Source organism: Acinonyx jubatus, chromosome B3, assembly GCF_027475565.1.
Source record: "Acinonyx jubatus isolate Ajub_Pintada_27869175 chromosome B3, VMU_Ajub_asm_v1.0, whole genome shotgun sequence".
Classification (NCBI taxonomy): Eukaryota; Metazoa; Chordata; class Mammalia; order Carnivora; family Felidae; genus Acinonyx; species Acinonyx jubatus.
In genome coordinates this window covers 57,492,118-57,518,120 of record NC_069386.1, presented here as the reverse complement: position 1 = coordinate 57,518,120, position 26,003 = coordinate 57,492,118, and the positions used below count along the sequence as shown (strand labels likewise).

At 53.2% G+C, this 26,003-nt stretch overlaps 2 protein-coding genes and 1 long non-coding RNA gene across 6 annotated transcripts in view; 2 read left to right on the top strand and 1 right to left on the bottom strand.

Annotated features, from left to right (window-relative positions):
- The window catches only part of LOC113601803 (uncharacterized), a 16,186-nt gene extending 8,309 nt beyond the window's left edge, over positions 1 to 7,877 (top strand). The window contains exon 3 of the long non-coding RNA XR_003423068.2: positions 7,547 to 7,877. This is a non-coding gene — a long non-coding RNA (uncharacterized LOC113601803). The remainder of the gene's footprint in view (positions 1 to 7,546) is intronic.
- DUOX2 (dual oxidase 2) lies at positions 974 to 22,928 on the bottom strand. Of its 3 annotated transcripts, none has more exons than XM_053224061.1 (34): positions 22,907 to 22,928; positions 20,753 to 20,836; positions 20,409 to 20,498; positions 19,988 to 20,152; positions 19,263 to 19,450; positions 18,881 to 19,082; positions 18,584 to 18,750; positions 18,131 to 18,191; positions 17,882 to 17,978; positions 17,363 to 17,453; positions 16,727 to 16,829; positions 16,010 to 16,173; positions 15,236 to 15,411; positions 14,900 to 15,018; positions 14,421 to 14,558; positions 14,089 to 14,202; positions 13,694 to 13,896; positions 13,200 to 13,385; positions 12,023 to 12,248; positions 11,850 to 11,943; positions 10,024 to 10,211; positions 9,198 to 9,267; positions 8,697 to 8,780; positions 7,969 to 8,147; positions 7,597 to 7,827; positions 7,319 to 7,418; positions 6,577 to 6,626; positions 6,183 to 6,310; positions 5,797 to 5,950; positions 4,127 to 4,359; positions 3,740 to 3,898; positions 3,235 to 3,390; positions 2,998 to 3,126; positions 974 to 2,683 (listed from the first exon to the last, which is right to left on the bottom strand). In XM_053224061.1, exons 2-34 carry the CDS (start codon positions 20,820 to 20,822, stop codon positions 2,561 to 2,563), a joined length of 4,638 nt encoding a protein of 1,545 aa, XP_053080036.1. In that variant the 5' UTR covers positions 20,823 to 20,836; positions 22,907 to 22,928; the 3' UTR covers positions 974 to 2,560. The 3 variants fall into 3 exon arrangements, with proteins under 3 accessions (XP_053080036.1, XP_026922954.2, XP_053080038.1); XM_027067153.2 differs by lacking the exon at positions 22,907 to 22,928 and adding an exon at positions 21,435 to 21,689; XM_053224063.1 differs by lacking the exon at positions 22,907 to 22,928 and adding an exon at positions 21,207 to 21,395.
- On the top strand, positions 21,630 to 26,003 carry DUOXA2 (dual oxidase maturation factor 2). Of its 2 annotated transcripts, XM_015084455.3 has the most exons (6): positions 21,641 to 22,117; positions 23,253 to 23,310; positions 23,591 to 23,725; positions 23,975 to 24,188; positions 24,495 to 24,709; positions 25,071 to 26,003. In XM_015084455.3, the coding sequence occupies exons 1-6, from the start codon at positions 21,971 to 21,973 to the stop codon at positions 25,262 to 25,264; spliced, it is 963 nt and encodes a 320-aa protein (XP_014939941.1). In that variant the 5' UTR covers positions 21,641 to 21,970; the 3' UTR covers positions 25,265 to 26,003. The 2 variants fall into 2 exon arrangements, with proteins under 2 accessions (XP_014939942.1, XP_014939941.1); XM_015084456.3 differs by lacking the exon at positions 23,591 to 23,725 and having other exon boundaries at positions 21,630 to 22,117.

The following is a 26,003-nucleotide window of genomic DNA, read 5'->3' as shown; positions in this document are numbered from 1 at the left end:
CTATCCCCTCACCACTCTAGGCTCCATGGTTTTAGAAATCTTGGTTGATTTTGTTTGGTAACTAACCATTTGAGCTGCTTGTTTCCTGTCTTCCTGTATTCTCAATTCCCACTCTTATGTTTTTTTTAAATATTTTATTTGTAAGTAATCTCTATACCTAACATGGGTCTCAAACTCACAACCCTGAGATCAAGGGTCACATGCTCCACCCACCAACCCAGCCAGCAGGCACCCTCTCCACTCTTGTATTTTAAACTCACCAATGAAGAGTGAGCCTGCAAAACCCTAAGCACCCATCCTCTACCTCAATAGAAGCAGAAGCCTAAGCCTGAGCCATGACCTCATTGTGTGGCCCCAGGTACACCATATAATTTCCACCACTTATAAGTAATAAACCTCATATCTTTCAAAGTCTTCTGATGGATTGCTGAAGGTGTCTTACAATCATAAGAAAAACCCACAAGGGCTGGTCCAGCTACAGCACTGATTATCAGTAGGCTGAGACTGGCACACAACACATACATTTTCTCATCTGTATCACTTTCTGGGCTATTATTGCTATCTGACTTCCTAATACCCATATAGAGGGTGGTATACATGAGGAAGTAGCCTCAAAGAAGTTAAGGGATTTTCCTCTGTAACTAATTAGGAGTAAAGTTGGGACCAGAATCCGGGTCTCTGGTCCAGCATTCTTCCAGTTCTGTCAGAGATTCCTTCAATATAGAGGGTTGGGAGCCAAAGGCATTTGGCTTGTCAGAAGAGGTTGGGGAGGACCAATGAGAAGATGAGCCTGGGGCAGGGATGTGGAGATGGGCAGAAACTCTCCCTGCCACAGGTCTTATTGGCTAGAGAACTCTGTGATTCAGCAATCCACCCTAAATATATACCCAAGAAGAATGAGTACATTATGTCCAGATATATACCCAAAAGGAATGAGGGCATTACAAAGTGCATGAACAAAGACAAGTGCAAGAATGTTCATTGAAGATTTATTCAGAATTATCAAAAACTAGAAACAACCCAATGTGCATCAATAGGAGAATGGATAAACATTTGGGACATCTCTACAGTGAAATACAACTCAGCAATAAAAATGAATAAACTACTGATACATACAACAACATGGACGAATCACAATGACATTGTGCTGAAAGAAGCCAGTTTCCAAAGGGTACCTTCAGTATGACCAAAACTAATCTGGAGTAACAGAAATCACACCAGTGATTGCTTCTACTGGTTGGGGGAGACTGACTGGAAGGGGTACAAAGGAAGTTTCTGAGGTGGTTGAAATGTTCTCTATCTTGACTTGGTTAGTGTTAACACATGTACATATAACTTGAAGATTTATACACCTTGCCATATGAAAATTATACTTAAATTTTATTTTATTTTATTTTAAGTTTTTAAAATGTTTTTATTTATTTTTGAGACAGAAAGAGACAGAGCATGAGCAGGGGAGGGGCAGGGAGAGAGGGAGACACAGAATCCAAAACAGGCTCCAGGCTCTGAGCTGTCAGCACAGAGCCCCATGCAGGGCTCGAACTCACGGACTGTGAGATCATAACCTGAGCTGAAGTCAGATGCTTAACCGACTGAGCCACCCAGGCACCCCTGAAAATTATACTTAAATTTTAAAAAATAATTAAAGCTCAGCTTTTTAGGAAACAGTTGCAGAAGGAAAAGGAAGTGTCTTATAGAGCCTAGTATGGAGGTGACATACCACGTTGCCTCCTATGTAAGGTGACCAGCTTTGTCTGATTTACCTGGGATTGAGGGCTTTCCTGTGACAAGAGGCTATCACTGGGAGAGTCCTGGGCAAACCATGACAGCTGGTCACCCCACTCTTGTGGAAGTGGGGAACTGGGTGGGAGCTTTGGATGTCTGGCAGACAGGTTGGATTCCCTTGGTCTCAGAGCCCAGGTGCTGCTTCACAGGCTCAGAGGAGGGCCATGGAAAAGTCATAGCAGCAGGCATTGCTGGTTGACAGCAGGAACATCAGGACTAGGGAGGCATCTTTGTTCCCTGGTTATTATTCAGTGTTCCTGACCCTTTAGGAGCAAGAAGGGGTCGGGGGTGGAACTGGAGGAGCAAGACCCCAGAGACTGAATAGAGACAGTTTGATCATCCAGATTCTAAGCATCGTGGCTTCTATGAACTGGGCTCTGAGGAGATTTTCACTTAGCCCTCTCTTCACCTTAGTTATCCCCACTCCATCATCCCTCAAATGCCTAAGCCAAGAAAATACCAAAGCAGTACATTGATTTTGTGCAAGGAAAATAGGGACATGGGACCTATCAGAGGCAAACGCTATTGTATCTCTTCACCTCTACAGATGTCACAGGGCAGAGGCTGTCCCTACTCTCCTTAGTTTGCCATAACCTGCTGTTGCTTGAGCTGGAGGGGTCTTCTCTACCTTGTCAGAGAATAGGACAGATGGGGATATGGGGGAGGAACTCTTCCAGCTTTCTAGCTGAGGCCCGAAGTGGATTCTAACAGAGAAACTGCTGGCAGGGCTGGTCCACAGAGGGGGAAACAGGAACCAGGAAGTTCTAAGAGGTTCTCAGAAGTTCTCATAGTGATGCATGAAGTGGGCCTGGTCCTGCCTGTTGATGAGCTGACAGGCCTTCTCTACATTCTTGGTCATTCCTGGAGGGCCACAGCTGAACACTCCAATCTTCCGTACCTGTCAAGTGTGTTGCAGGGAGTGATTGCATAGAGGAGAGGCCTGCAGGCTTAAGGTTATCACCCCTTGGGAGGAAGCTGCTTCTCAAGCCTGCTGGGACGACTAAAGCATTGACCTCTAGCTCTGAGGAGGAGGCTTGAGCTAGGGGCAGTCGGGGGTAGGTAGGGTTTGAGGCCTTCCTCCAACACCTGACCCCATCCTGGAGCTAGCATGGGATGGTTCTCCACTCAGATTATAGCTGTAGGGTGCTTAAAGTCCAGGATATCCTGGCAGGGGAAGGCCAGGGTTTCAGGACAGGTGGGGGTGGGGCTGACCTGTGGGTGGACCTCCTGCAGGGATTTGAAGAAGAGCTCGAAGGGGGGGCGGCCAAAGTGCGTGATGGAACGCAGGCCTGTGAACAGACTCCGGTTCAGCACCTTCTGGAAGTGTCGCTCACAGATGTACTGGAAGAGGGAGTAGAGGAGGAATGTCACAGTCAGACAGAGCCAGGGTCAGCTCTTAGTCTAGATGGTGGCCCACATACCTACCCTGCCTGACCGGCCCTGACATACCAGCATGGTGGTCCTGAGGTCAAACTTCTCAGCCAGCTGGGTGATGTAGATGTGCACGGACACCAGGTCCTGGCAGTCATTCTCCTCCACCTCCCGGATGATGTCAGCCAGCCACTCAAACTGCCGCTGGGTCCGTGTCACCCAGATGAAGTAGATCTGGGGACACATTGTTGGAGCTCAAGACTCAGCTCAGCTCAAGTTTCATCCACCCCAGATGCCTTCACCTGAGAGGCTGGAAAGCCTCAGACCACCCACAGACTCCAAATCTCTGGCAGCCCCACAAGCCTGATCTAAGTGTTTTAACCAGCAGACCCCAGCAGAGGTCCTTCTGTCTATACGTCCTACCCTCCCTCAAATGTTGGGCATGTGGGCATGTGTATGAATAGCCCCTGCAAACTCAGTGCCTAGGGGCCAGGGGCTTTTACTCATATTACTCTGCTGTGATGTGGGGACACAATCAGGCAGTCTGTCCCATTCCTTCTAAGAATGGGAGAGAGACACTCACCTTTTTACAGAGCATTTGGCTGCCCAACGATGACTTGAAGACCAGGTCTTTGAGGATTGAGGCAAAGGGGGTGACCCCAATGCCCCCTCCCACCAGCACGGACACCTCAAATTTATGCCACTCCTGGTGGCCCTCTCCAAATGGCCCATCGAGGTACAGCTGCCAACCAAAGAGGGAGAAGAGATGAGCTTGGTCTGGCCCCAGATCTGAGGTTAGAAATGGGTATAGGACAGGGAGAAGAGGGTTACAGGAACCCTGCCACAGAGCCTCTTCTCAGGCACCCCAGCCTGGCCTTGTGCTGGCTGGAGCTTCTAGTCTCAGGGTAGGGGAGAGTGGGGACCCTTTGCCAATGCTGGAGACCAAAAAGTGGTTCCTGGTGGCAGGCACCTTTGGGTATCTGGAACAGCCGTCACCCATTGGAGGTGAGTAGATCTCCCTGAGGCGAGTGGTCCAGGGCCCTGCTGCCCGGATGTGAAGGCTGAGCGTGTCCTCATGGGGCGCAGAAGTCAGTGTAAATGGGTGGTACTCGTTGGTCCCCAGAGTCAGACAGGCAATCCGCACCCACTGTCCTGACTTGTACTCAAAGCCTTGGGGCCGTTGGAATTGCAGGTGAGTCACTCCTGGGAGTCATGGGCAGGCAAGGGCAGGGATCAGAAGGCTTGCTTCCAGTACCCGAGGACTGGCAGATACCCCAGATACCTTGTCTACTCTACACATATGGTCTGAACAAGTGGAGCTCCTGGGCATATGGGCATATGGTCTGAACAAGTGGAGCTCCTGGAGGTAGGAGTCAGAGGGTCCCCTTCTCTCTTTCCTGGGTAACCCAAGAATTAGATTTCTCTGCTCCTTGTTCCAGCTACTCTCCTCTCCACTCCTTATTCCCGTGAAACATCCAGGCCCCTATGCTACTATCCTGAATATCAGCCTACAGGTCAGAGGACCTATTTCCCCAGGGACCATCTCACAGTTTACCAAACCTCCACCATTTGAGAATTACCTTTGGATAGGCCATTTCTGCGCATCTCTGCACTACTGTTTATCTAATGTTTTTCTTCATATTGACTTAATTTTTCAATATGATTTACCTTGACAAACTTCAGGTCACTCAAACAGGTGGAAAACCAGTATCATGTATTGTAAATAGAAGGCACCGTATTTTATCAAATTTTAGCTGGATACTGTGTGGTGTGCCAGACCACAGCTGAGCCTCAGGCCTGTTCTTTCTTCGTTTAAAAAAAAAAAAAAAAAGTTGATTTGCAAGTACTGGAAAGTGCAAAAAGCATACTAATAACATGCTGAGTTTTTGTCCTTAAGTAATCTCAATGGACATAAAGTTGAAATGAGATTAATTTTCTTACTATGTTAATCCTGAAGATTAGATGGTCCCACAACACCTAAAACCATCTTCTGCCAGCCTCTACAGTGGTGTGAATCCTCACTTTAGCCAACATAAACTCTCAAAAATTGACTCTCAGGGGCAACTGGATAGCTCAGTTGGTTAGGTGTCTGACTCTTGGTTTCAGTTTATGTCATGATCTCGTGGTTCGTGGGTTCAAGCCCTGCACTGTCAGTGAGGAACCTGCTTGGGATTCTCTCTCTCTCCCTTTCTCTCTGCCCCTCCCCTGCTCATGCTTTCTCTCTCTCTAAATAAATAAACTCTAAAAAAAACCCACAAAAAACAAAAAACAACTAAAAAATAATAGACTCTTGAAATCTGGGCCAATTGCCCATCTCTGAAGGGGGGTTATTCTAGGAGGAGGGGGTGGGAGGGGTATAGATGGTTCCCTGGGGAGCACCCAGACCACACACAAGGGGGTCTGTGTTGTCCTTAAATGCCTTTCAGCTGCCTCTTCTCATGGTCACTTCTCATTGTTTGCAAGTCCTCCTGGGGGCAACACAGCCCTTTCTGGGCTCCATTTGTATCAGGAAAGCTGCAGGGGTCCCCGACAGATTATTAAAAGGCCTGAGGGGGGTCTGGAGGCCTGTGGAGCTATCTCCACATGTCCCATGAGTCAACTTCCAATGCCTCCCACCTGAGGTCATGTTGGGCCTGGTACCTGAAGGCAGCAGCTCCGCCTTCACCACGCTGATCTCCACCTTCTTCCGGCTCAGGCTCACCAGCTTGTCCCCCCCATAGATTAGTGCTGGGACCAGGAAGTAGATGTGGAAACGGGGCAGCTGGATCAGGCCGAAGCTGCCGTGGATGATGAGCTGGAGACGTGGCCAGTTAGTACAGCTCAGGCCCAGCCGGGCCCCTCCCTGCACCCTCCCTTGCCCAGACACTTCTTGCCCGGACCCTGGGCCTGGGCTGGGTAGATAAAGCCACCATAGACTTCAGAGGCTGGGGTCTCTGCTCTCAGGTCCAATTAAGCCTGCTCCCTACCCCCATTATGAGTGCTCATCCCTGCCCCCGTGGACTGGCCCTGCCCAGAGAATCCCTCACCAACACATAGAGCAGGATGTAGAGGTGGTGGGTCAGCCAGAAGCCCCGGAAGCTACGGCGCCGGAAGTGGTGGGAGGCGAACACATACATGATGGCCAGGACCACGAGCAGGAGCACCCCTGTCATGCCTGGGGGCAGTGGGGACAGGGTCAGAGAATACTTTTGGGACCTCAGCATGGGCTGAGAATATGACAGCGATCCCCCAGTCTACCCTCCTTCTCTGATCTCCCTGGCCCCCAGAACAGCTTGTCTGCCGGGGCTGCAGCTGAGGCTTGTCCTGGAGACTAGAAAGGGAACCACGACCACTAGACAAGTGTGTATTCATGGGAGGATGAAGACAAACAGAGGTCCTCAGATAGAACCCCCAGGCCCCACATACACCCCTACTCCCTACCTGGGACTGTCTTGAAGAACCACCAGTAGAACTTTTGGGGAAGTTGGGACCTGTAGGGCAAAGGTATATGAGCTTCTAGCTGGGGCAGGATTGGCTTCCCCACTGTCACAATGTGATTCTGCTTCTGCTGGCCCTGACTGCTGAGGTTACTGGGCCTCCACTCAGATGGCCAGGGATCCATCCAAGGAACATGGCACCCAGCCACCCACAGTTCCACCCTCTGCTTTCTTGGCAATTCTTCCTTCTGCATTATCTTGAACTCTCTTACTGCTATTTGCTTCCTTGGGTGCTCGGTTCACATTCTGTAAGCTCCATGAGGGCAAGGGTGTGGTTCTGCTCATTGTTCTAATCCCTGTGCTCAAACAATGCTAGGCTTGTAGTAAATACTCAACAAGTATTTGCTGAATGACTGCATGAATCTAGCATGTCTATTCTCTGGCACCTGGATGGTCATGTATGATGTACTCCATGAATGTTTGCCCAGTGAATGAATGGTAGGCTAAGATTCCAAGTTCTGTGTTAGGTACATGTGGGAAACAGTCTCTAATTCATCTCCCAAACATCTTGCCTGGCTAATCATGGCCACTTCCTTCCAGGGCAAGGAAGTCACCTCTCAGCATCCCCAGCAGGCTCTTCACTCTCATTCAGTGAGAGTAGAGTATTGAGGGCCATCTATGTCTTTTCCATTATACCCTTTGGCCTGCCCCAAATGTCCCATGGGGGAACCCTCCCCAGAACTGACCCATCATTCACAAAGATGTTGGGAAAGACACAGGCCAGCAGGCTGAGGGGGCTGACTGAGAAGATGAAGACATTGACTGCATGGCCAGCACTGTGCAAAACTGAAAGAGACTCTGTTAGAGATGCCACCCAGGGCCGACTCTACCTCCCACCCTGAGGAACAGAGGAGGCACAGGGAGGAGAGATGGGAGTCTATGTAGCTCCAATCTCCTCACTCTTCCCCCCACAGCTAGACCCAGGGGAATGCAACAATGGGGAGGATTCCCAGGAGCCACTGACTGGCCAGGACAACGGCAGCCATGGCGATCCAGCGATGGAAGTCCACGGCGGCATCGAAGGGTATGTAGCGGTTGAGGAAGGTCTCGCGCAGGAAGGTGATGAGGTTGCGGCACATGGTGAGCAGGATGTAGGAGAACATGAAGGAGATGCTGGCGGCCGTGCCCCGGGACAGGATGATGCCCACAAAGGTGGTCTGTGCGATGCCCGAGGGTGGTGAGGCAAAGGCATAATCTGGAGAGGGGGTGTGGGTGGATCAGCATGGCACAGACGCTGGGGTCCCTGGCCTGGGTCAGAACGCCTGGGCTCCAGTGGGAAGAGCAGCCAGAAGGCTCTACATGCCCCTTCCCACCGCCCACAAGCTGAAACTCTTACAGTAGGCACGCTCTGCAAACAGGCCAGCACAGATGGCAGAGAAGACCGCCACGCACATGATGTGCCGCAGGTAGTTCTCCACAAAGCGCTTGTACTGTCGCAGCTTCTGGGCCAGGGGGCCCCGCTGCATCTTCTCCTTCAGTGCCTCCGTGTACAGCCGGGGAGGGGGCACCACTGTCCTGCAGCAACGGGAGGCAGCTGGCCGTGAGACCAGGGCACCCTGACCTCCCCTAAATGCCACCCCATGAAGGAGACATGATAACCTGGCAGGGGTCAGGATGGGCCAGAACAGATGAAGGAAACAGCATTTGGGGAGTAGACTCCTACCCGCCCCCAACTTTCAGCGCTCATCTTTATTTGCTCCATCCACCTGCTCTTCTGTCTTCCCCCTACTCCACCTCATCTTCCTCCTGTGTGTTCTGTCCTTCCCTCTTGGTGCTCCCTGAACAGGCCTCACTGATGTGCCCAAAGCAGGCAGGAGCCAGGAGAGCCCTTACTGCCATCTTGGTATTGCATCTGAGTGCCAGGCCCCTTTCCTGAAGGTTAGGGTGCAGAGGTTGGAAGATGTTGAAGAATTATTTGACTCTATGGCTCACCAATCAGGTCAGAGACACATAGAACGAGACACAGGATGGTCCCTTGCGTGTCCAGGAAGGGTGGGCAGGGCCCAGAGACTCCGAGACTTCTCCCCATGTTTCCTTGGGCCTGGGGGTCTAGAAAGTACTTACTTTTTGCCAAACCTCTTCTTCAGCACCGGACCTCCCAGCTCTGGGGCTTCTGAGGCAGGGAGCCCTAGTTCCTGAGAGCAGGATCTGAGAAAGGAAAAATGGGCTCATTCTCCCCTTGTCTTTGCAGCCAGGAGAAGAATCACCAGGTCAGAACTTCAGAGGATGGGGATGAATCCTGGAACCCACCCCTGCCCACAGAACCTGCCCATAAATCTGGTCAGAGAGATGCCAGGTAGGAGAGGCAAGGCAGAATGAATATGATGCGGTCATCTGTCTTACAGAAGGCTTCTGTCTTGAAGTGTCAGGGAGACAGCTAGGATCCTGAGCCACATGGCATGAGGGAAGCAGCTGGAATTTGGGCCAGGATCAATTATGTACTAAGAGCTACTTTCAGAGGAAAAATATCTGGTCCCAGGAACTGATTCAGCCAGCCCTACTTCCTTCATTTCTCTTCAGGGGACCTGGACAAGGGGACCTGCCAGTGCCCCCATTCCTGCTCACCGTTCCCCAGGAGTCCGAGTGATGAATGAGACTCGACAGCTGATGTTTGGTTTAAAGATGTCTCCAACACCTGGAGAGAAGAACAAGAGTCTGGACAGGCTTCCCCACAAGGGTAGAAGAATGGTAGACTGCCCCCCTCTCTTCTCCGGGAAGGCTGCCACAGCAATTGCCAGTGATTTTGCCATGTTCTCATCTCTTGTTCCAGCCTTGTTCCCCTCACTGCCCACAATGGGCACCCATTGCAAACAAGGGGGTAACTTGGTATAATTAGAAAACTGCAGGCAGATGCAATCCTGCATCCTTTGTATAAAGAAAATAACGCCTCTTTTTCTGACTAGCTACACCCCAGACCAATGTGCATGAGCTTAGTAAGTGGCATGTAGGCTGGATTTCAGACCACCCTTGACCTCTCAGTAGGCATGTTTGTGCAGTGCACATGTATGTGACACCCTTGACTACACGTGCCTGGCTCTATACTAGGCACAAAAGACTTGAAGAGAAATAAAACCTGACTCCTATCCACCAGTAGCTCTCATTTTGAAGACACGTCCCTCCCTGACTCCTACCATTTCTTTTTTTTTTTTTAATTTTTTAATGTTTATCTATTTTGAGAGAGAGAGAGAGAGAGAGAGAGAGAGAGAGAATGAATGGGGAGGAGTAGAGAGAGAGGGAGACGCAGAATCCAAAGCAGGCTCCAGGCTCTGAGCTGTCAGCACAAAGCCAGACGTGGGGCTTGAACTCACGAACTGTGAGATCATAACCTGAGTGAAAGTCAACTGACTGAGCCACCCAGGTGCCCCCTACCATTTCTTACATACTCACGTACTTCCACCTCCACCTCTGACGCAGAGCTGAGTGCGTTGGAGCTCGCTGTCATGGTCCCGCAGCATGAAGTGGAAATCCTCCCACGTCAGCTCCTCCTTATCCTGGAAGCCCGACTCCCGGTACATGGACTCCACCACCTCAGTCAGCTGGGCCTTGGACAGGCAGTTGTTGGAGATCTCGATGAAGGACCTGGGGGAGGAGGAGAGATACACCAGTCTGTCATCTGGCAAGGTCAGGTTCAGGCAGGTGCACGGTGGGGCGGGCCCCAGATTATCTAATGTGGTTACCAGTGACCCGGGAAATGGCATTGAGAAGGTGTTCATCCAGCCTGTAGTTGACGTTAAGCTGGGTGGGGTGGCCACAGGTTTGAAATTGAAAGTGACCTTGACCAATTAGAGAAAGCAGCCCTCAAACAAGGGGGCGTTGAAAGGTGGGATCAATGTCCATTTAGTGTAGGGACATGTCCAGATGACCATGGGCTTCTTGTGTGGCAGGGTCTCTGTCCACTCTCTTGTGTTAATGCATCCCACGCTGCCACTGGCCTCCCCCTTTCACAGTCCAGTGGGGGCACAGAAGCCTGGATGCCGGGGGAGGAGATGTAGCTACAATGGCTGCTGCTTCCTTGTGCCAACACCCCAGGGCACAGGCAGGATTGTCTCCACACCCGATCTCATAGCACCCAGAGTGGCCATACTCTTCTTAGGTTGTCCTTTGGGACAAAAACAAGCCAACCATGCCTGTTTGTGTGAATCCAACAGAAAAAAAGACCTGTGTGTGCCTGGCACAGCAAGCCCATTAAAAAACACATCATCCAAGTGAGACTGGGCAAGATCTACAACTGAACATAGGAAGAGAAAGTGGATGCTTGGCTCTGGTGGACAGGGACCCTCTCCGAGATCCCTAGAGCCTCACCCAGGTCTGGGCCTGCAATAGCACACCCAGTGAGGGATGGACTGCAATCAGCTTCACCACAGCCTTTTAGAAGCCCATGTCCAGTTGTGGTGTCTGGGATGGAAGAGGGATGTGGAAGTTAGAGGGAATGCAGAAAGAAATGGAAAGGCTTAAGGTAGAAAAGGTAAAAGACTCTGCACTCTTTTATGCATTTGGTTTATTCATTTGCTCATTTATTCCATCTGATTCGTTAAGTATGTATTGAATACCTGCTATGTGCCAATCACAGTGCAGAAGATGTGGATTCAGTGAGAAACAAAAGAGAAGTAAGAACCCTGTCCTTATGGAGCTGAAGGGGACTTTCACTGTTACCAGAACAGTGTCTTTAGGAATAAGAAGTCTATGCACTCAAAGCTGGTCTTTGTCAGCACACCACAACCAAAAATAACTTAAGAAGCAAGAAGAAAGAAGGGTTGGAATACAGAGGAACTTTCCATGTTTCTTCTCCTGCATTTCCTAGTGATTAATACAGGAAAAGTGACCAAGGTCATTAATCTTCCATCCATTAATTCACGGCGCAAAGCACCAGTGTTAGGTATGGTGTAGAAGAGTTTACAAAGATCCAAAGGCATCCAAAAGGGATACTAGACTTTTGCTATTGGTCATACTGACTTGGTGGTTGTTGTTTGTTTGTTTGTTTGTTTTTAACTAGAGAGGGAGAATTTTCTAGCTCGTGTAGACAGTGCAGATAATAGACCCTCCTGGAGGCAGGGGCCTGGCCAGATAAACTTATGAAGCTGGATGCTCTGAGAATCTAGAATGCAGTATCCAGGCTTTCAAAATAGATGGCCACATAACCTCCTCACCTACCCTCCTCTGATTTGACTTTGTTTCAAATATCAGGGAGTCTCAGAACTGGAAGGGCCCACTCCATACCGCATCATGGTGAAGAATTCATCCTTGGAGAGGAAGCCATTTGCATCAAGGTCATACATGGTGAACATCAGGTGGGACTTGTCCTCTGGGGAGCCTGAGAAGAAAAAGAGGGATTCAGGTCACCTCTGTGCTGAAAGACTGCTGGTTCCTGAAGTGGTCCACTCTCCCCCTACCTTTCATGAAGACCACCAGGATGTCCAGAAACTCCCGGAAGGACAGGTAGCCATTGCCATCTTTGTCAGCAAGAGAGAACATGGACTCTACAAACATGTCCTGGGGCTTGAGGCCCAGGGACTCGGCAAACTCAGCTCTGCTCAGCTCACAAGTCAGGGCCTCCCGCACCTTCTGTGAGGAGTCCAGGGGCAGGGTGCCTGCATCCGCCTGGTTGATGTCCAGCACCTGCACTCAGGCAGTAGCAGAGGGAAGGAGAGAAGAAGGTGAGGCCTGGGCTGAATGCAGTTCAGTGACCCTTCACATCTCCCAAAAGTCCAATTCAGAAATAGTGAGCCCTTGTAGCTTTCCTGATCCTTAGATATACTTCTGACCTGGGCCTCTGAGGCAGTGACTCAGATCTCTAGCAGCCGGCCCATTTTTTCCCTGGACTCAAGATCCAGGAGCTTTATATGTTAGGAATGGTGCTAGGTCTATAGGTGGGGGGTGGAAATGGGAGGGAACAAAGTTTGGGATTCAAAATGCGAAATGAGAGGCCCTATACTGGGGACAGAAATGAAGTAGACAGTGGTGGACAGGCAGGAAAAGGCTAGGGATATATCTATTCTCTTGTCAATTTAGACAGAGCTACCATGTGCCTGATTTGGTCTCCTGGAGGCAGGGGCCTGGCCAGATAAACAATCTTCTGATTAGCTGGATTTGGTGGAGACTGCTGGGGATTTATATTTTTAACAAATTCCCAGGTTAGGTGGCGGCTGCTGGTCCAGAGGCCACACTTTGAGAACCACTGATGTAGACTATCTCACTGAATCCTCACAACAACCCAAGGTGATGGATCCTATTACTTTTATTTTATTTTATTTTATTTTATTTTATTTTATTTTATTTTATTTTATTTTATTTTACTTTATTTATTCTATATTCCATATGGGGGATACCTGGGAATGCCAGTGGATCCTATTTTAATCACTGTTTTATAGATGAGGAAGTGGAGATACAGAGCAGAGATGATGTGACTGGCCTAAAGTCACACAGCTAGTGAGTGGCAATGCTAGGATTCAATCAACGCTGTCTCTCTCCAGCACACAGACTTAGTTTACCCCATGCAGGACCCTGTCCAGCCCAGCTTCCCTCCAACCCTGGGCCAGGTCCTGCCTCCAAAAGACACACTCATGGCACCTGGGCAAAGAGGTTCCTGAAGAAGATCTCCAGGATACGGGCCCGCTGCTGCTTGGTCACAGCCCTCCTGAACAGCTCATTCTCTTCCAACTCAGTCACATCAAGGCCCAGAGTCCACTGCACACAGAAGCCCTGCAGATGCTGAACAAAGGTGCCCCGGTCCTCCTCAGAGTTAAACAGTAGCACCTGGGTGGGAGGAAGCCCATGTCAGTGCTTGGAGCTCCAGGTCTGGTTCAGCCCCCACTCAGAGGACCTTGAGTTGAGGGAAGATGAGAAAAGCTGCGTCCCATTGTATCCAGGCTGGAACCAGGTGAATGGCTCAAGCAGGTCAAAGGGAGGGTCACATGGAGTGTGGAGACAGCTGAAAGGAGAGCCTCTCCCCAGCATCATCTTCACAGGGGAGCTCTGTAGCTGAGAGAGTGTGAACTAACAGGCCTTGCTCTGAGAGGGGAGATATAGGAGCATTCCAGGTAGGGGTGGCAGGCTGGCCATACCAGGTCATACTCCTTGGGGATCTTGAGCAGAAGGGTGTGGCGCCCGCGGTTGCTGGACAGGATGAGGTTGACCTTCTGTGTGGGCTGCAGCTGGACGGTGCGGAGCACAGACAGCCGCCTGTCTAGGACCTGTAGACGTCGGTCTGGGAGCAGCTGGATGGTGATGGGATAGCTCTTCTCCCTGGAGCCTGGCCACTCCATTGCTGGGGAAGGGACAATTGGGCAGAGACGTTCAGCACAGGTACCCAGGCCCCTGACCTCAAACCAATTCCACTCTACCAGTCTGAGCATACACCCCCAAAGCCTGGCTTTCTCCCCACATCTGCAACCTGCTTTTTCTCCCAGGGGCCCCTATCTGGGCCCCATTTCCCTCTCTCCCTTCAGCCCCATCTCACCTGACACCCCATCTTTGGCTGCTTCTCTCTTCACACTCTCTTTGCCTTTCTTCTGTAGTCTCTTGCGCTCTCGGCCTCGGAAATGGGCCACAACCCCAGAGATAAGCAGACTCACTAAAAAGGATCAGAAAGAGCCAGTGGGGAGGGAAGCCTCTTGCCTGCAGCCTCACTGAGGGTCCTGTTGCTCCTCCCTTCACAAGGTCCCCTGAGCCTGGCTTTGACTGTAGCAAAGAGCTAGTCCCACAGACCAGCAGGTCATGAGGGGCAAGGACATTCTGTGGGCAGGGGGGCAGCCAGGAGGAAAGCAGTGGGTGAGGGTGTGAAGAGTTCACCTAATGGAAGACAGCAGAGAGCCACAATGGTGATGCCAAAACCAGGACCACTGCCCTCGAAGTAGTCAATCACCGTCAGGGGCACACAGCGGGGCAAGCCTTCAGTTGTGAGCTGCCGAGGCTGAGGGCAGGGTGCACCTGAGGGAGAGGACACAAAAGACCTTAAAGTCTGAGGATCTCATTAGTTGGCCAGGTACCCTTCCCCTCTCTCCTGTAAAGGACCAGGTACCCTTCTCCTTACTAGGCCCACCTCTCTGGAGTTGGTTCCCCTCAAAAAGTCCCTTTCCATATCCTGTTCTCAGTACCTACCCCAGTTTGATCACAGAGTGCAGCCTGCAAACCAGTCCAGTACCTACTGGGGGAGGCAGCCTAAAGCAGGCTTCCCAGCAGCACACAGAAAATGCTGCCTGGCACCTGGTTCCCTGGACAGCACCAAGTGACTCGCCCCATCCTTGGTCCTTTCTCTGATTGTCACTCACCGTCATGCCAGATAAAGACATTGGGCTGCAGGGCACTGGCGTCCACATTGGTAACAGCCACTAGGACGTCCCAAAGAGTGGTGTTTCTGATTTCTGCAATTTCCTCTCTGGAGAACAGCCTAAGTTGGAGAAAGCCACGAATGGTTGGGATGAGAAAGGGCTGCCAGCCTCCAGCAATATTGGGCCCAGGAAGTCAGATGAGGAAAGAGACACAGAGGGGTTAAAGAGGAGGTGAGGCCAGCTGGGAATCCAGGGCCCGTGGGGCTGCTTACAGGCAGAGGCCCTGGGGCTCCAAGCCAAAGTGGCATCTGAGGCGGAAGTTCATGCAGGCCTTACCCATTCCTGGTGTTCTCAAACCAGTAGCGGTCACCATCCCGCAGCCGCACAAACTGGTCGAGGACGATGGCATTGAAGAGGGTCCCTGGGTCCCCGTGGCTCTCCAAGAACCCCCCAGGGAGCAGCTCCAGCAGGGAAAGGTCATGGTTGTACAGGGCAGCTGTGGCCTCCAGCACCTGGGGCACCACAGGAGGTGAGGAATATGTGTGTGCACGTGTGTGTGCACATGTGTGTTGGGGAGGGCAGCCACTGTGGCTCCATTCTTAAACACAGGACTCCATCAGCTGCCTGGCTTGCTGCTCAGGCCTGAAGGAGCCTACTTTTCCTAGGCCATCCCCCTCAGGTGGTGGCAAGACAGGTGGGAGGACCCACATGTCCCTGCCGATGGTGAAACCACTGCTAGGTGCCTTTGGGCCATATCCTGTGACCACCACCACCCAGGCTATCTGGCCCTAATAATTAGCAGTTTCAAGGTCACCCATTTCATAAGGAAGGATCCTGCAGGAATAGGACAATGGCACCCAATACAGAGATCACCCTGAGGCCACCCTGTAGGAATGGTACAATGTAGTGGTGAGAAACATACTCTGGAATCAGATGACTGAGTTTAAATCCCATCTCTATGACTGACTTACCAACCATGTCATTGGTAAAATAAGGACAATGATAGTATCTACCCTATAACATTCTTGATGTAGATTAAATGAGTTACATGTGCACAGATCTTAAAACAAAAAAGTTTTAGCTGCTATTGCCATCATTACTGTTTCTCACCTGGGGGTCCACATTGGGGTTGATGTCACTCCAGTTCTTTGGGGTTTCCAACCCCAAAGCCTTCAGGGCTTGAGTATAGCTGGGCAACCCCATATCTCGGCCACGTTGGATGCTGCTGGCCACGTAGTCTGTGCGGGAGAACTTGCCAGGGCCAGGCCAATAATCTGAGAAGGAGAGAGAACCAGGCTATAGGCTGAATCCCCCTGACCCTTCTTTGCTCAGCAGTCTTGAATTAGGTTGTTGGCACTACTCACCCCCAGAACACCCAACATTGTGACCATGTGTCCATATCAACCTTGCTTCCAAGTAGGGTCAATGTGACCATGTACGATCAGGGGAAATTTTTCTGGCAAGAATCTTCCCCTGAGACTCAAAACTGTTCTAGTCACCAAATAGTAAAGTCCCTGTCCTTTACCTCCTTGGCCTCAAGACAGGACTGGAGAAAACTTTTGGAAACCTAAGTACCAAGAGATTGTGGTGTCACCTCTCCCCCTACATACTCAGACATAGGTAATTTACAGTAAATGCAACATTAAACCTAAATGAAGCAAAAAAAAAAAAAAAGTTAAAAGCTTTTTTCTTCTAGTGGCAATTTACAGCATGTGTATCTGTGTTCCTGCATTGTAGGTACCCTAAGGTCTAATTGTTGATTAACCCAGAGGGGTCCCCAGGCTCCCAGGCTTCTGGACCCTTATCCCATCTAGCTCCCAAGCTTACCCCTCAGATCTTCAACCACTATCCTGTCTTCCATCTCTGAAATCTGGGAGGCCATTCCCAGCAGCAGGTGATTCACCGCCTGGGCACTGTTCAGATTGGCGTTCTGGAAATAGACAACAACACATTTAAAGTAGGCTCTTGGGCCTCTCCCCAAAGCCTGGTCCCTGTCACCCTGAACCACTGCAGCACCTCAGGACTAAGGGCCCTTGGCCAGTCCTAGACTCCTGAGCTATTGTCTCCAGATAATTTTCTTAAGTGTTTTTTTCAAAGCTATAAGTATTTTTTTCAAAGTTATTTATTTTGAGAGAGAGAGAGAGAGAGAGAGAAGGGCAGAGAGAGAAGGAGGGATGGAGAAGAAAGAGAATCCCAAGCAGGCTCCACACTGTCAGCACAGAGCCTAATGCCTCCAACTCACAAATCCTGAGATCATAAACTGAGCTGAAATCAACAGTAGGACACTTAACCAACTGAGCCCCCCAGGTGCCCCACCAGATAAGTTTCTGATCATTCTCCCCTTCATCTCCTACTACCTGGAGAGGCAACACCTGAAAAAGCAACTGGAACGGTTGCTTTTCCCAGCCTGTGTGTCACGACTGACGCTGACCCACCTTCCCCTGGCCCAGACCCCAGGCTGACCTCCCGAATCCAGTAGCTGTTGCAGACTCTGAGAGCTGGGGAGCTGCCAAGACCCTGGTTCAGGACCATCTGGAAATGACAGCTGGCATTTCTGAAATGGGGCATCAAGGATGGGATGAGAGCTCAGGGAAAAGCTGACATGGGGTTGAGTGGGGCGAGGGACTCAGAGGGGTCTGGCCAGGACGGAGGGCTGAACTTCTTTGAACACAGCAGAGATTTGGCAATGTGTGTGGATTGAAGGTATCGGTTGCTCTTTGTCCACATAGAGTGGTAAGGAAAGGAGTGAAGAGAATAACCCAACTGCTGGACAAGTCCTGCTCTCAGCAGCTAAAGTTCAGCCATTAGGAGGAGTTGTTAAGTTTGAAACTCCTATCCCAGGGTCCTATTTCAGGGTTCCAAACCCTGCTTCTCTTCCCCCATTACTGTGGAGTTGTATAAAAGGCCCCAGGCCCCCAAGGCTGTTGATTCTTCATCTCTACCAGTGTGCTATGCCTCCTCCACTGCCAGCCCCTCCCTCACCTCATGTAGACGCCAGGAGGCACCATGGTGGAGAAGAACTGCTCAGAGGCTGCCAGGAACTCTGGGGAGATGCTGGGGTCCAAGAAAGAACGGTACCCTGCCCAACAGGGGTAATAAGAGAAATAGGCTCCTTATCACATCCTTCCATCACATGCATCTACCTGTCTTCTTTCTCCCACGGATCCTGACCCTCCCTTCCCCACCCCTACCCCCGCAGTCCAAGTGTTCCACCCCCCCCAACTCCTGTACCTGTATATTCTGGGGGTGTTTTCTGCAGGAAGCTGGGCAGCCACTCATACAGAGCGATGTTCTGAGGGACAAGAGAAGACAAAAGGGAGGCAAGCGCTGGAGCAGCCGCCCTGGGAGGGATGCGAGCCCAAGGAAGGCTTCGGTGGGAGATGAGGGTCAGGCAGGGGCAGTCACGAGGGAGGCAACTCAAACAGGACAGGTGCGGAGGCCCGGCCCCCACAAGGAACCTGGGATGGCAGAGGAGGGCGGCTACATAAGAACCACAGCAAAGGCTCGAGGATCACAGCGCTTTGCCTCCTCATCCTCTCCACGTCCACTCCGAGACGAGACGCTAGCCCCAGTTCTGGGGAGCAACGTCCTCCTGGAAAAGGGCGTTTCCGGGGGCTGCCCATCGGAGGATGGAGGGCTCTGCGCAGCAGGCAGGGGCGGGGCGGGGAGGGGGTGCGGACTGACCTGGTAGGTGGCGATGACCCTCTTGCGCGCGTGCTGAAACAGCTCCTCGTCCCCCCACCGCGGGTGCTCGCGGGCCAGCCGCTGCGCCCACACGTTGTGGTAGCGGAACCACAGCAGGCCCAGCGCCTGCAGGAAGGGGTCGCGGTTCCCTCGCTCCGCCCCGAAGGCTGCACGCGACGCCGTGGGGCCGCAGGGGAAGAGACGCGCGGCGGTGTGACCACGGGGAGCGCAACCTCGGCGCCCCCCAGCCCGCCCCGCCGCGCGCCCCGGCCGCCGCAGCCCACCCCGCGGCCTCACCATACAGCCCCCGGGGCCCGCGCTGTCCCGTGGCGGGGTCGGGCGGCGTCCACATGAGCAGGGGGCTTTGCGCGTTGCGGGGGAAGGCGGGGTCGGGCCCCGACGCCAGCTGCCCCCCGGAGAAGCTCCGCAGCGCGTCGCTCCAGGAGTGCGAGGAGCCATAGATGGCGCTGCCGTCCAGCCAGCCCGTCACCTCGTTGGTCTGCGGGGGTACCGGGAGGGTGAGCCCAGGGTGAGCCGCGGGCGGAGTAGCTGAGACGGGTAAGGGGGCGCCAGGGCCAGCCCAGCATCGGGGGTGGGGGGGGGGGAGCGGGGGGACGGAGCCTCTCCCGGCCTGGCCCTGCCCGGCCCCGCCCCCGCGACCCCGCCTGCCGCGTCTCACCAGGTCCCGGGGGTTACTGGGGCTCTGTCCGGTCTCGGGGTCCCAGCGGCTCCTCTGGAAGGGTAGGACCACGTCCCCGCGCTGGTCCGGGTCGAACACCGGGTCCCCGGGCGGGATGTGGATGTTGAGGAACTCGGCTGGGCAGCCAGGTGTCTCCACGCTCACCAGGTCGGACAGCAAGTGGTAGCCTGTCCGCAATGGGGGCCAAACTGTTGAGAATCGCCACTCCCCATGGGCAGGGAATTTCTCTTGGTTTCTCAAGAGTCAAAAGACATGTTGTAGTTTAAGCTCTGCCACCAGCTCCGGGTCTTTCTTCTAATTTTCAAGTGGGGACATAATACACTCTCCACGCACCTCATAACATTGGCGTGAGAATCCAAATAATAATTAAGATAAGGGCTCCCCCAAACCAACTCCCATCTCCCACCAGATCCTGCTTTCCCCTTTCTCTTTCGGAGGAAAGAGGATACAATCATATGAGTAGGAGAGCGGTGGCAGGGGACTCAGCTCCTAAGGGCTTTAATGGAGGTCCAGTGATCCTCCTGGATTTGGAGTAACGGGTAAGAGAATGATGAGGGAAGCAGATATCCCTAAATTGACACTCCCAAAGCCCCCAAGATAAAGAACGCCTGGATTGTTGCTTAGTGAGGAGGAGGAGATGGCTGGGAGTTGGGTCAGCCTCCAAGTGACTGGTCAACCCCGGTGTTCGCCCACTTTGCTCTCACCAAAGAAGACCCCCAGCACCGTGCGGTTGCGGCGGGAGGCCTGCCCGGCTGTGCCCCGCATGGCGGCGTCGCTGAGTCGGCGCGGGTTGGGCAGCAGCGGCTCCCCCAGAGCCTGATAAACGCCATCCGCGTAATTGGCTGGTACCAGACGCTGCAGTCTGAAGCCTGTGGGAAGCAGGGAGCGGGGCTTTGTCAGGGCACTCCGTCCCCAACAAGGACATAAACCTCTCCCTACGCCTACCTCACTGACTAGACCCCTTTCCGCCAGGGTTTCCTGGGCCCAGGAGTGCATAGGAGTTCGCTGGGCAGACAGCCAGGTGGCTGGCAGTGCGCTCTCTCCTCTTGTCCGGGTCTCATCTCCCAGGGCCGGCCCTCCACTAGCCATCCTCCCCCTCATCCCTACCCGGACCACAGGACGTACCAGCTGCGCCAAGCTCGTGATGCCTCAGGTTGTTGAACCAGCCGTCATAGCGCTGCACTTCCCAGGACAGTGCAGGTGAGTCCTGGCCGCCTGTGAGGCAGAGTGGTTCCTCAGCGCTAGCCTTCCTGCGACCACTGGAGGACCCAGCGGCCTCTGTCCCTGCTTCTCCCGCTCCCTGAGTGTCCCCAATCCTACCCAAGAGGCGACACTGCACGGCGTTGAAGCTGTGCCAGGAAGTTTGCCATCCTGCTGACCTGCGCTGCGATTTGACCGATCTTGCAGAGGTACTCCACCCACAAGAGGTACTGGGTGACTTCGCTAAGCTAGGGGCACTGGATACTTACCCGCTGGATCCAGGGATGCAGTCAGTAGAGCTCCCAGGAGCACCACCGCCTTTGGCCTTGCGCAGAGCATGCTGACCCTGCTGCCTGGGAAGTGGGAGGTGATATGTGAGGGACAAGGAGTTAGTGTCCCTCATGTCTACAGCCCACACAGGGTGAGGAGGTGCCAGCTGTTTTCACTTCTGGAGCAAAGCTTTAAGGAGCATCACCAAGGACCCACATCCCACCTCGCTCTTGTCAGGACATCTAGTAGGCACTGATGCCAGTCCCCACTTTCCACCTGGTGGAAGAACTAACCCCAACCAAAGGAACACACAGGGCACTAGTCCTCTGGGGTTTGTCAGTCCCAGGCAGAACTTCACCTCCAGCCTTCCAGGGCTCCCCCCCTACCCCCAGCTCAGCGCCCAGCTTCAAATCCTCATCCCCAACCGCTCAGTAACTGCTGGGAATCCCTGACCTGCAGCCGTTGATACTCTGCAGTGAGTGCCTGTGCAAGGACAGGAGGGATAGGAAGATCATGCCCTAAACCCCGGTCCAACTTCTGGTTTAGGGCCCCCATTTGGGGCAGAAATCTTTTCCCTTGGAATCTTTGCTTCTCTGCTCTCCTCCCTGTCTCCACCTTCCCAACACAGCACCCCTCCCCTCCCAGCTCTGAAGATCCCAGCCTCCCCGATGGCACTCTCACCCTCTTCTCTGGATCCTCGAAGGCCAGCTGCCCTGGTGTCCACTCAGGTCAGACTAGAGCCAAGAGTGTGCATCTGGGCAGGAGGCTGGGCCTCTTGCTGTGGAGTCAGGGCTCTTCTCATTTGCATAGCAACCTCCGCCCCTTATTTGCAAGTTCTCTTCCCAATCACACCAAGCTGCCAAGCCCTGACATCCGCCCAGCAAGCTGCTCAGGCTGCTATAAAAGGGGTCCAGATCCCACACCACTTCCAAACACAGAGCAAACCCGCAGAGCCTTGAACGTAACTGGTTACAACCAGTGAGAAATAATTCCTCTCTCCCACCTACCCAACCCTGCCCCAGCCAATCCAGAGCACTTGAAGGCAACCGGCCGGCCGCTGCACTTCCTTAGGGAAAAGTCAGGAGCTCAGGCTTGACCATCTCATTGAGTCCTGTCCAAGAACGCAGGGGACCGGATAAAGATAAGTGGGACCCAGGCTCGGCTGCCAGGTACCTGCTATTCCCACTCCAGCAGACCCAGCTTGTCCGGGTTGCAGCATGACTCTGTGGAATGGTGAGCTGCCTTTCTACCCCCAGCCTCGGCATGCCCCTGGCATCAGCGTCCCACTGCTCATCGTCATTCTGGTGTTCTTGGCCTTGGCTGCCAGCTTCCTGCTCATCTTGCCTGGGATTCGTGGCCACTCGGTAAGGGGGTGCTAGATGCTAGGGCCTGGGGGCCTTGGGCAGCTGGCCTCTGGAAGACCTAGGACGGGTAATGTGGTTCCAAGTGCCTCCATGGATAGTCAGACTGAAACACTGAACCAGAGGAGCATAGGTGGAGCAGACAGAAGTCTGGGGCAGCAGGCATGCCTTTCCAAGAACCGGGGGAGGTTGAGGCCCTATACAAAACAACCTGGAAACCGACCCCACTTAGATCATTCAGGAAGCTGATGCAGACAGTGAGTGCCCAGTCCAGTAATCCTGGGGCTGATTCTAGTCTTCACATGCTGCTGGAGTCTCCTTCCCTCAGACTGTGGCTGCACTCCAGTCTCAGCCTTAAGGTGATGACTTAATGACTGGCAGACCAAGAGGACAGAAACCAGCAGCGGAGACTGCTGTGTTTCACTGGTGTGAAAGTCTCAGCAGCTGAGACTGCTGTGTTTCTGCTGCCTAGAGATGCATGTATATGAGTGCTCCCATCCTAAGGGCTCAGACACTCCCACCCAGGATTCGAAGTTATAACAGACTGGGTACTTTTCCTTGGACTCCTCCCCCCTCACTTCTCCTAGAACCTAAGTTGTGTTTCAAGTCTATGGGTTCCTAGCTTCCCTGAGTCTTGATCTGTGTTGGTTTCCTTGGGAAACTGGTGCACCTAGGAATATCTGAGAGGCTGCATTCCCACCTCGTCTACTTGGTGACAGGACCCTGGGGCCACCCTCTCCTGGGGTAGATGACCCCTGCCTGCCTACCACTTCTGGACTCACTGAGCCTCACCATAGTAGTGATTCAAGTAGCCAGGAGCCAGATAGCTGGTGGGTGAAGGTGGTGGGCCTGCACCAGACAGAAAGCCGTGTTGCAGGGTGCACTGGGAAATGGGACTGGGGCCTCAGAAGTGCATGGCTAGAAAACTTCAGAAATGGCAATGGCTCAGAGGAACCTGTACAAAAAAACAAGTCTGACTTCAGCTTCAAAGCATCAGGAATGGAACTGGGAAAAGGGTGTGGTGCAAGAGGGGACAGTTTCAGAGGCACTAAAGATCTAGGTGGCATGGGGTTAAGGGAGGTCTTGGGGACTCTAGCCGGGCAGTTACCAAGCCTGACCCAGGTACCTATTCCTGCAGCGCTGGTTCTGGCTGGTGAGAGTTCTTCTCAGTCTCTTCATAGGCGCAGAAATTGTGGGTGAGTGTGTGGTGCAGCAGGTGGTGAGAGGACCTGGGGTGAGGATGGAGGTGGGCAGAGGGCACCTGGGAAAATCGAGATTTGGGGTTCGTGTCCTGCTCCCTCTTCCTATTCTTCAGCTTTCTAGTGCCCACTCTTACACCTTTACCATGTATATCACATTGGACCCCTAGACCCCCCATCTCTCTGCACTGCACCCTACCTGCCATCATCACCCTCCCCATGCCATCTCCCCAACTCTCTCTGTACCCCTCCCCACACACTGTGCCTCTCCCCACAGCCGTGCACTTCAGCGCACAGTGGTCAGTGGGTGGGGTGAACACCAACACATCCTACAAGGCCTTCAGCGCAGCACGAGTCAGAGCCCATGTTGGTCTGCACGTCGGCCTGGAGGGAATTAATATTACACTCACAGGTGAGGGGGCTGGGGCAAAGTGAATTCCTGGGTTGTCGGACTCCATGGTTGGGGGAGTGTGGCAGGGACAGCTGGAGGAAATCTCGGACCCCACAGGCTCAAATAGTGTTTATTCCTTTTGGAGCCGTGCTTTCCCCAACCGCTGCCAAACCGCTCTCACACCTCCACTTTCCTATCCGTGTTTGCTTAGTTGCGGGGTCCCCCGCTGCGTGCGGCTCCGTGACTCCACCGTCCGCCCGCCCTCTGCAGGGACCCCAGTGCAGCAGCTGAACGAGACCATAGACTACAACGAGCGCTTCAACTGGCGTCTGGGCGAGAACTATGCCGAGGAGTACTCGGAGGCGCTTGAGAAGGGGCTGCCAGATCCAGTTCTCTACTTGGCCGAGAAGTTCACCCCGAGCAGCCCCTGCGGGCTCTACCGCCAGTACCGCCTGGCGGGGCACTATGCCTCGGCCACGCTGTGGTGAGCGCTGGAGGGAAGCACGCGTGACTGAGGGAGGGACTGTCGTGGTGGGGGCGTGTGAGCCAGCCCCACATAGCTGCTGGAGGTGCGAATTTCCACCTCTCGGGTCAGAAAGAAAGTCACGGGGTCCTCCGCACAGACCTGGGAACCCAGAGAGACCAGGCAGAGGCTGCGAGCCGGCCCCTCCCCTGTAAGGCTCCCCTGTGCCTACGCCATCACAGTCCCGGCTTTCCTTCTGGGGTGGAGGACGGAGGGGGAGCGAGGCTAGGGTAACCCCGCTCACAGCGCAGTGGGTCCCCTCCGCAGGGTGGCTTTCTGCTTCTGGCTCCTCTCCAACGGGCTGCTCTCCATGCCGGTTCCGCTCTACGGGGGCCTGGCGCTCCTGACCACCGGTGCCTTCACGCTCTTCTCTATCTTCGCCTTCGCCTCCATCTCCAGCGTGCAGCTCTGCCCGCTCCGTCTCGGCTCCGCCACTCTCACCACTCACTATGGCGCCGCCTTTTGGGTCACCCTGGCCACCGGTGAGGACTGAGGAGGTGGATTCCGGGAGGCTGGGGTGGGGACTGGATTTATACTGCTGTGTACTTTACAGTGGACAAAACGAGTTCACACATATTATCTAATCTGCTCCTCTTAAGAGTTCCTAGAGGCAGGTGTGGTTATGCCCGTTTTGCACATGAGGGGAGAGGGTTCTGAGGGGTTCAGTATCTTGCTCCAGTTAGCACATGAAACTGTGTATCGTGTAATCCATATCAGAGGTGTTCCTGCCCTGTGTGTTGGGGGAGGAAATGCAAGAGGTAGCCCCCGGGAGATGGAGGGGGCAGGCCAGACTCTGGCCTGGAGCCCTGACTACCCTGTTTCCTTCTTTCTGCGCTGCCCCAGGCATCCTGTGCCTCCTGCTGGGAGTGGCGGTGGTGAGTCTCCACTACTCTTGGCCCAGCGCGCTTCGCACCTTCTTGGACCGAAGCGGCAAGGACTATGGTAGCCAGGTGAAAGGGAGCTCGCCTCTCATCCTGAACAACCCACTGCATAAGCAGTTTGGAGCCCTGGACTTAACAACCAATACTAACCTCTGAGGGGGACTCAACCTCAGACTGCTACCCCACCTCGGTCCCCTGCAAGCCAGGTAGCAATGCCGGCTGGGGCTGGGCCGGGATAGCCCAAAGAAAGTCACTGCGTGGGAAGGGGTGGGGGTGGGGGAGCCACTGGGGAAAAGCAGGCGGCCTCAGACGGGCTGCAACTCCTGCACCCAGGGAAAAATCTCCCAGAGTGACCTGTAAATAAATATTTTTCCTTTTTTTTTTTTTTTTAATTGTTTCCATTACATTTCATGGCTTTCCCAGACTTAGGGAATATGAGTCCTCAGCGGACTTCCTGGGCTGGAAGCAGCCAAGTCCATTCTCTCTGCCTTGCCACGAGGCTCTGGGAGAGAGGCGCCCTCTAGTGAGCCCAAAGGGGAACTCACCAGAACCAGTATCTTCCTGAACTGCCCCAGGTGGATGGTTGGTAGCAGTGACCAGGCAGGTCACTATCCCATTGGCCCAGTGGGTTTCCCCTTCACTGGCCCAGGTGAGTGGACCTGGAGGGAATGGCATTTTTGAGGTAATTTACTAACTCCAGTTTATTCACCAAGAGGTGGTATCTGAGGGCTAACTAAAGTAGATGTCGGCAAGGCATAAAAATAAATCCTGGGATTATTTTTTAGGTCCTTGGCAAGACCTACAATCTTATTTGGCAGATTTGAGAAGTGAAGCTTAAAGATAATGTAGCACATGTGGTTGATATCCTGGGACAAGAAGTTTGGTTTCTTCTCTG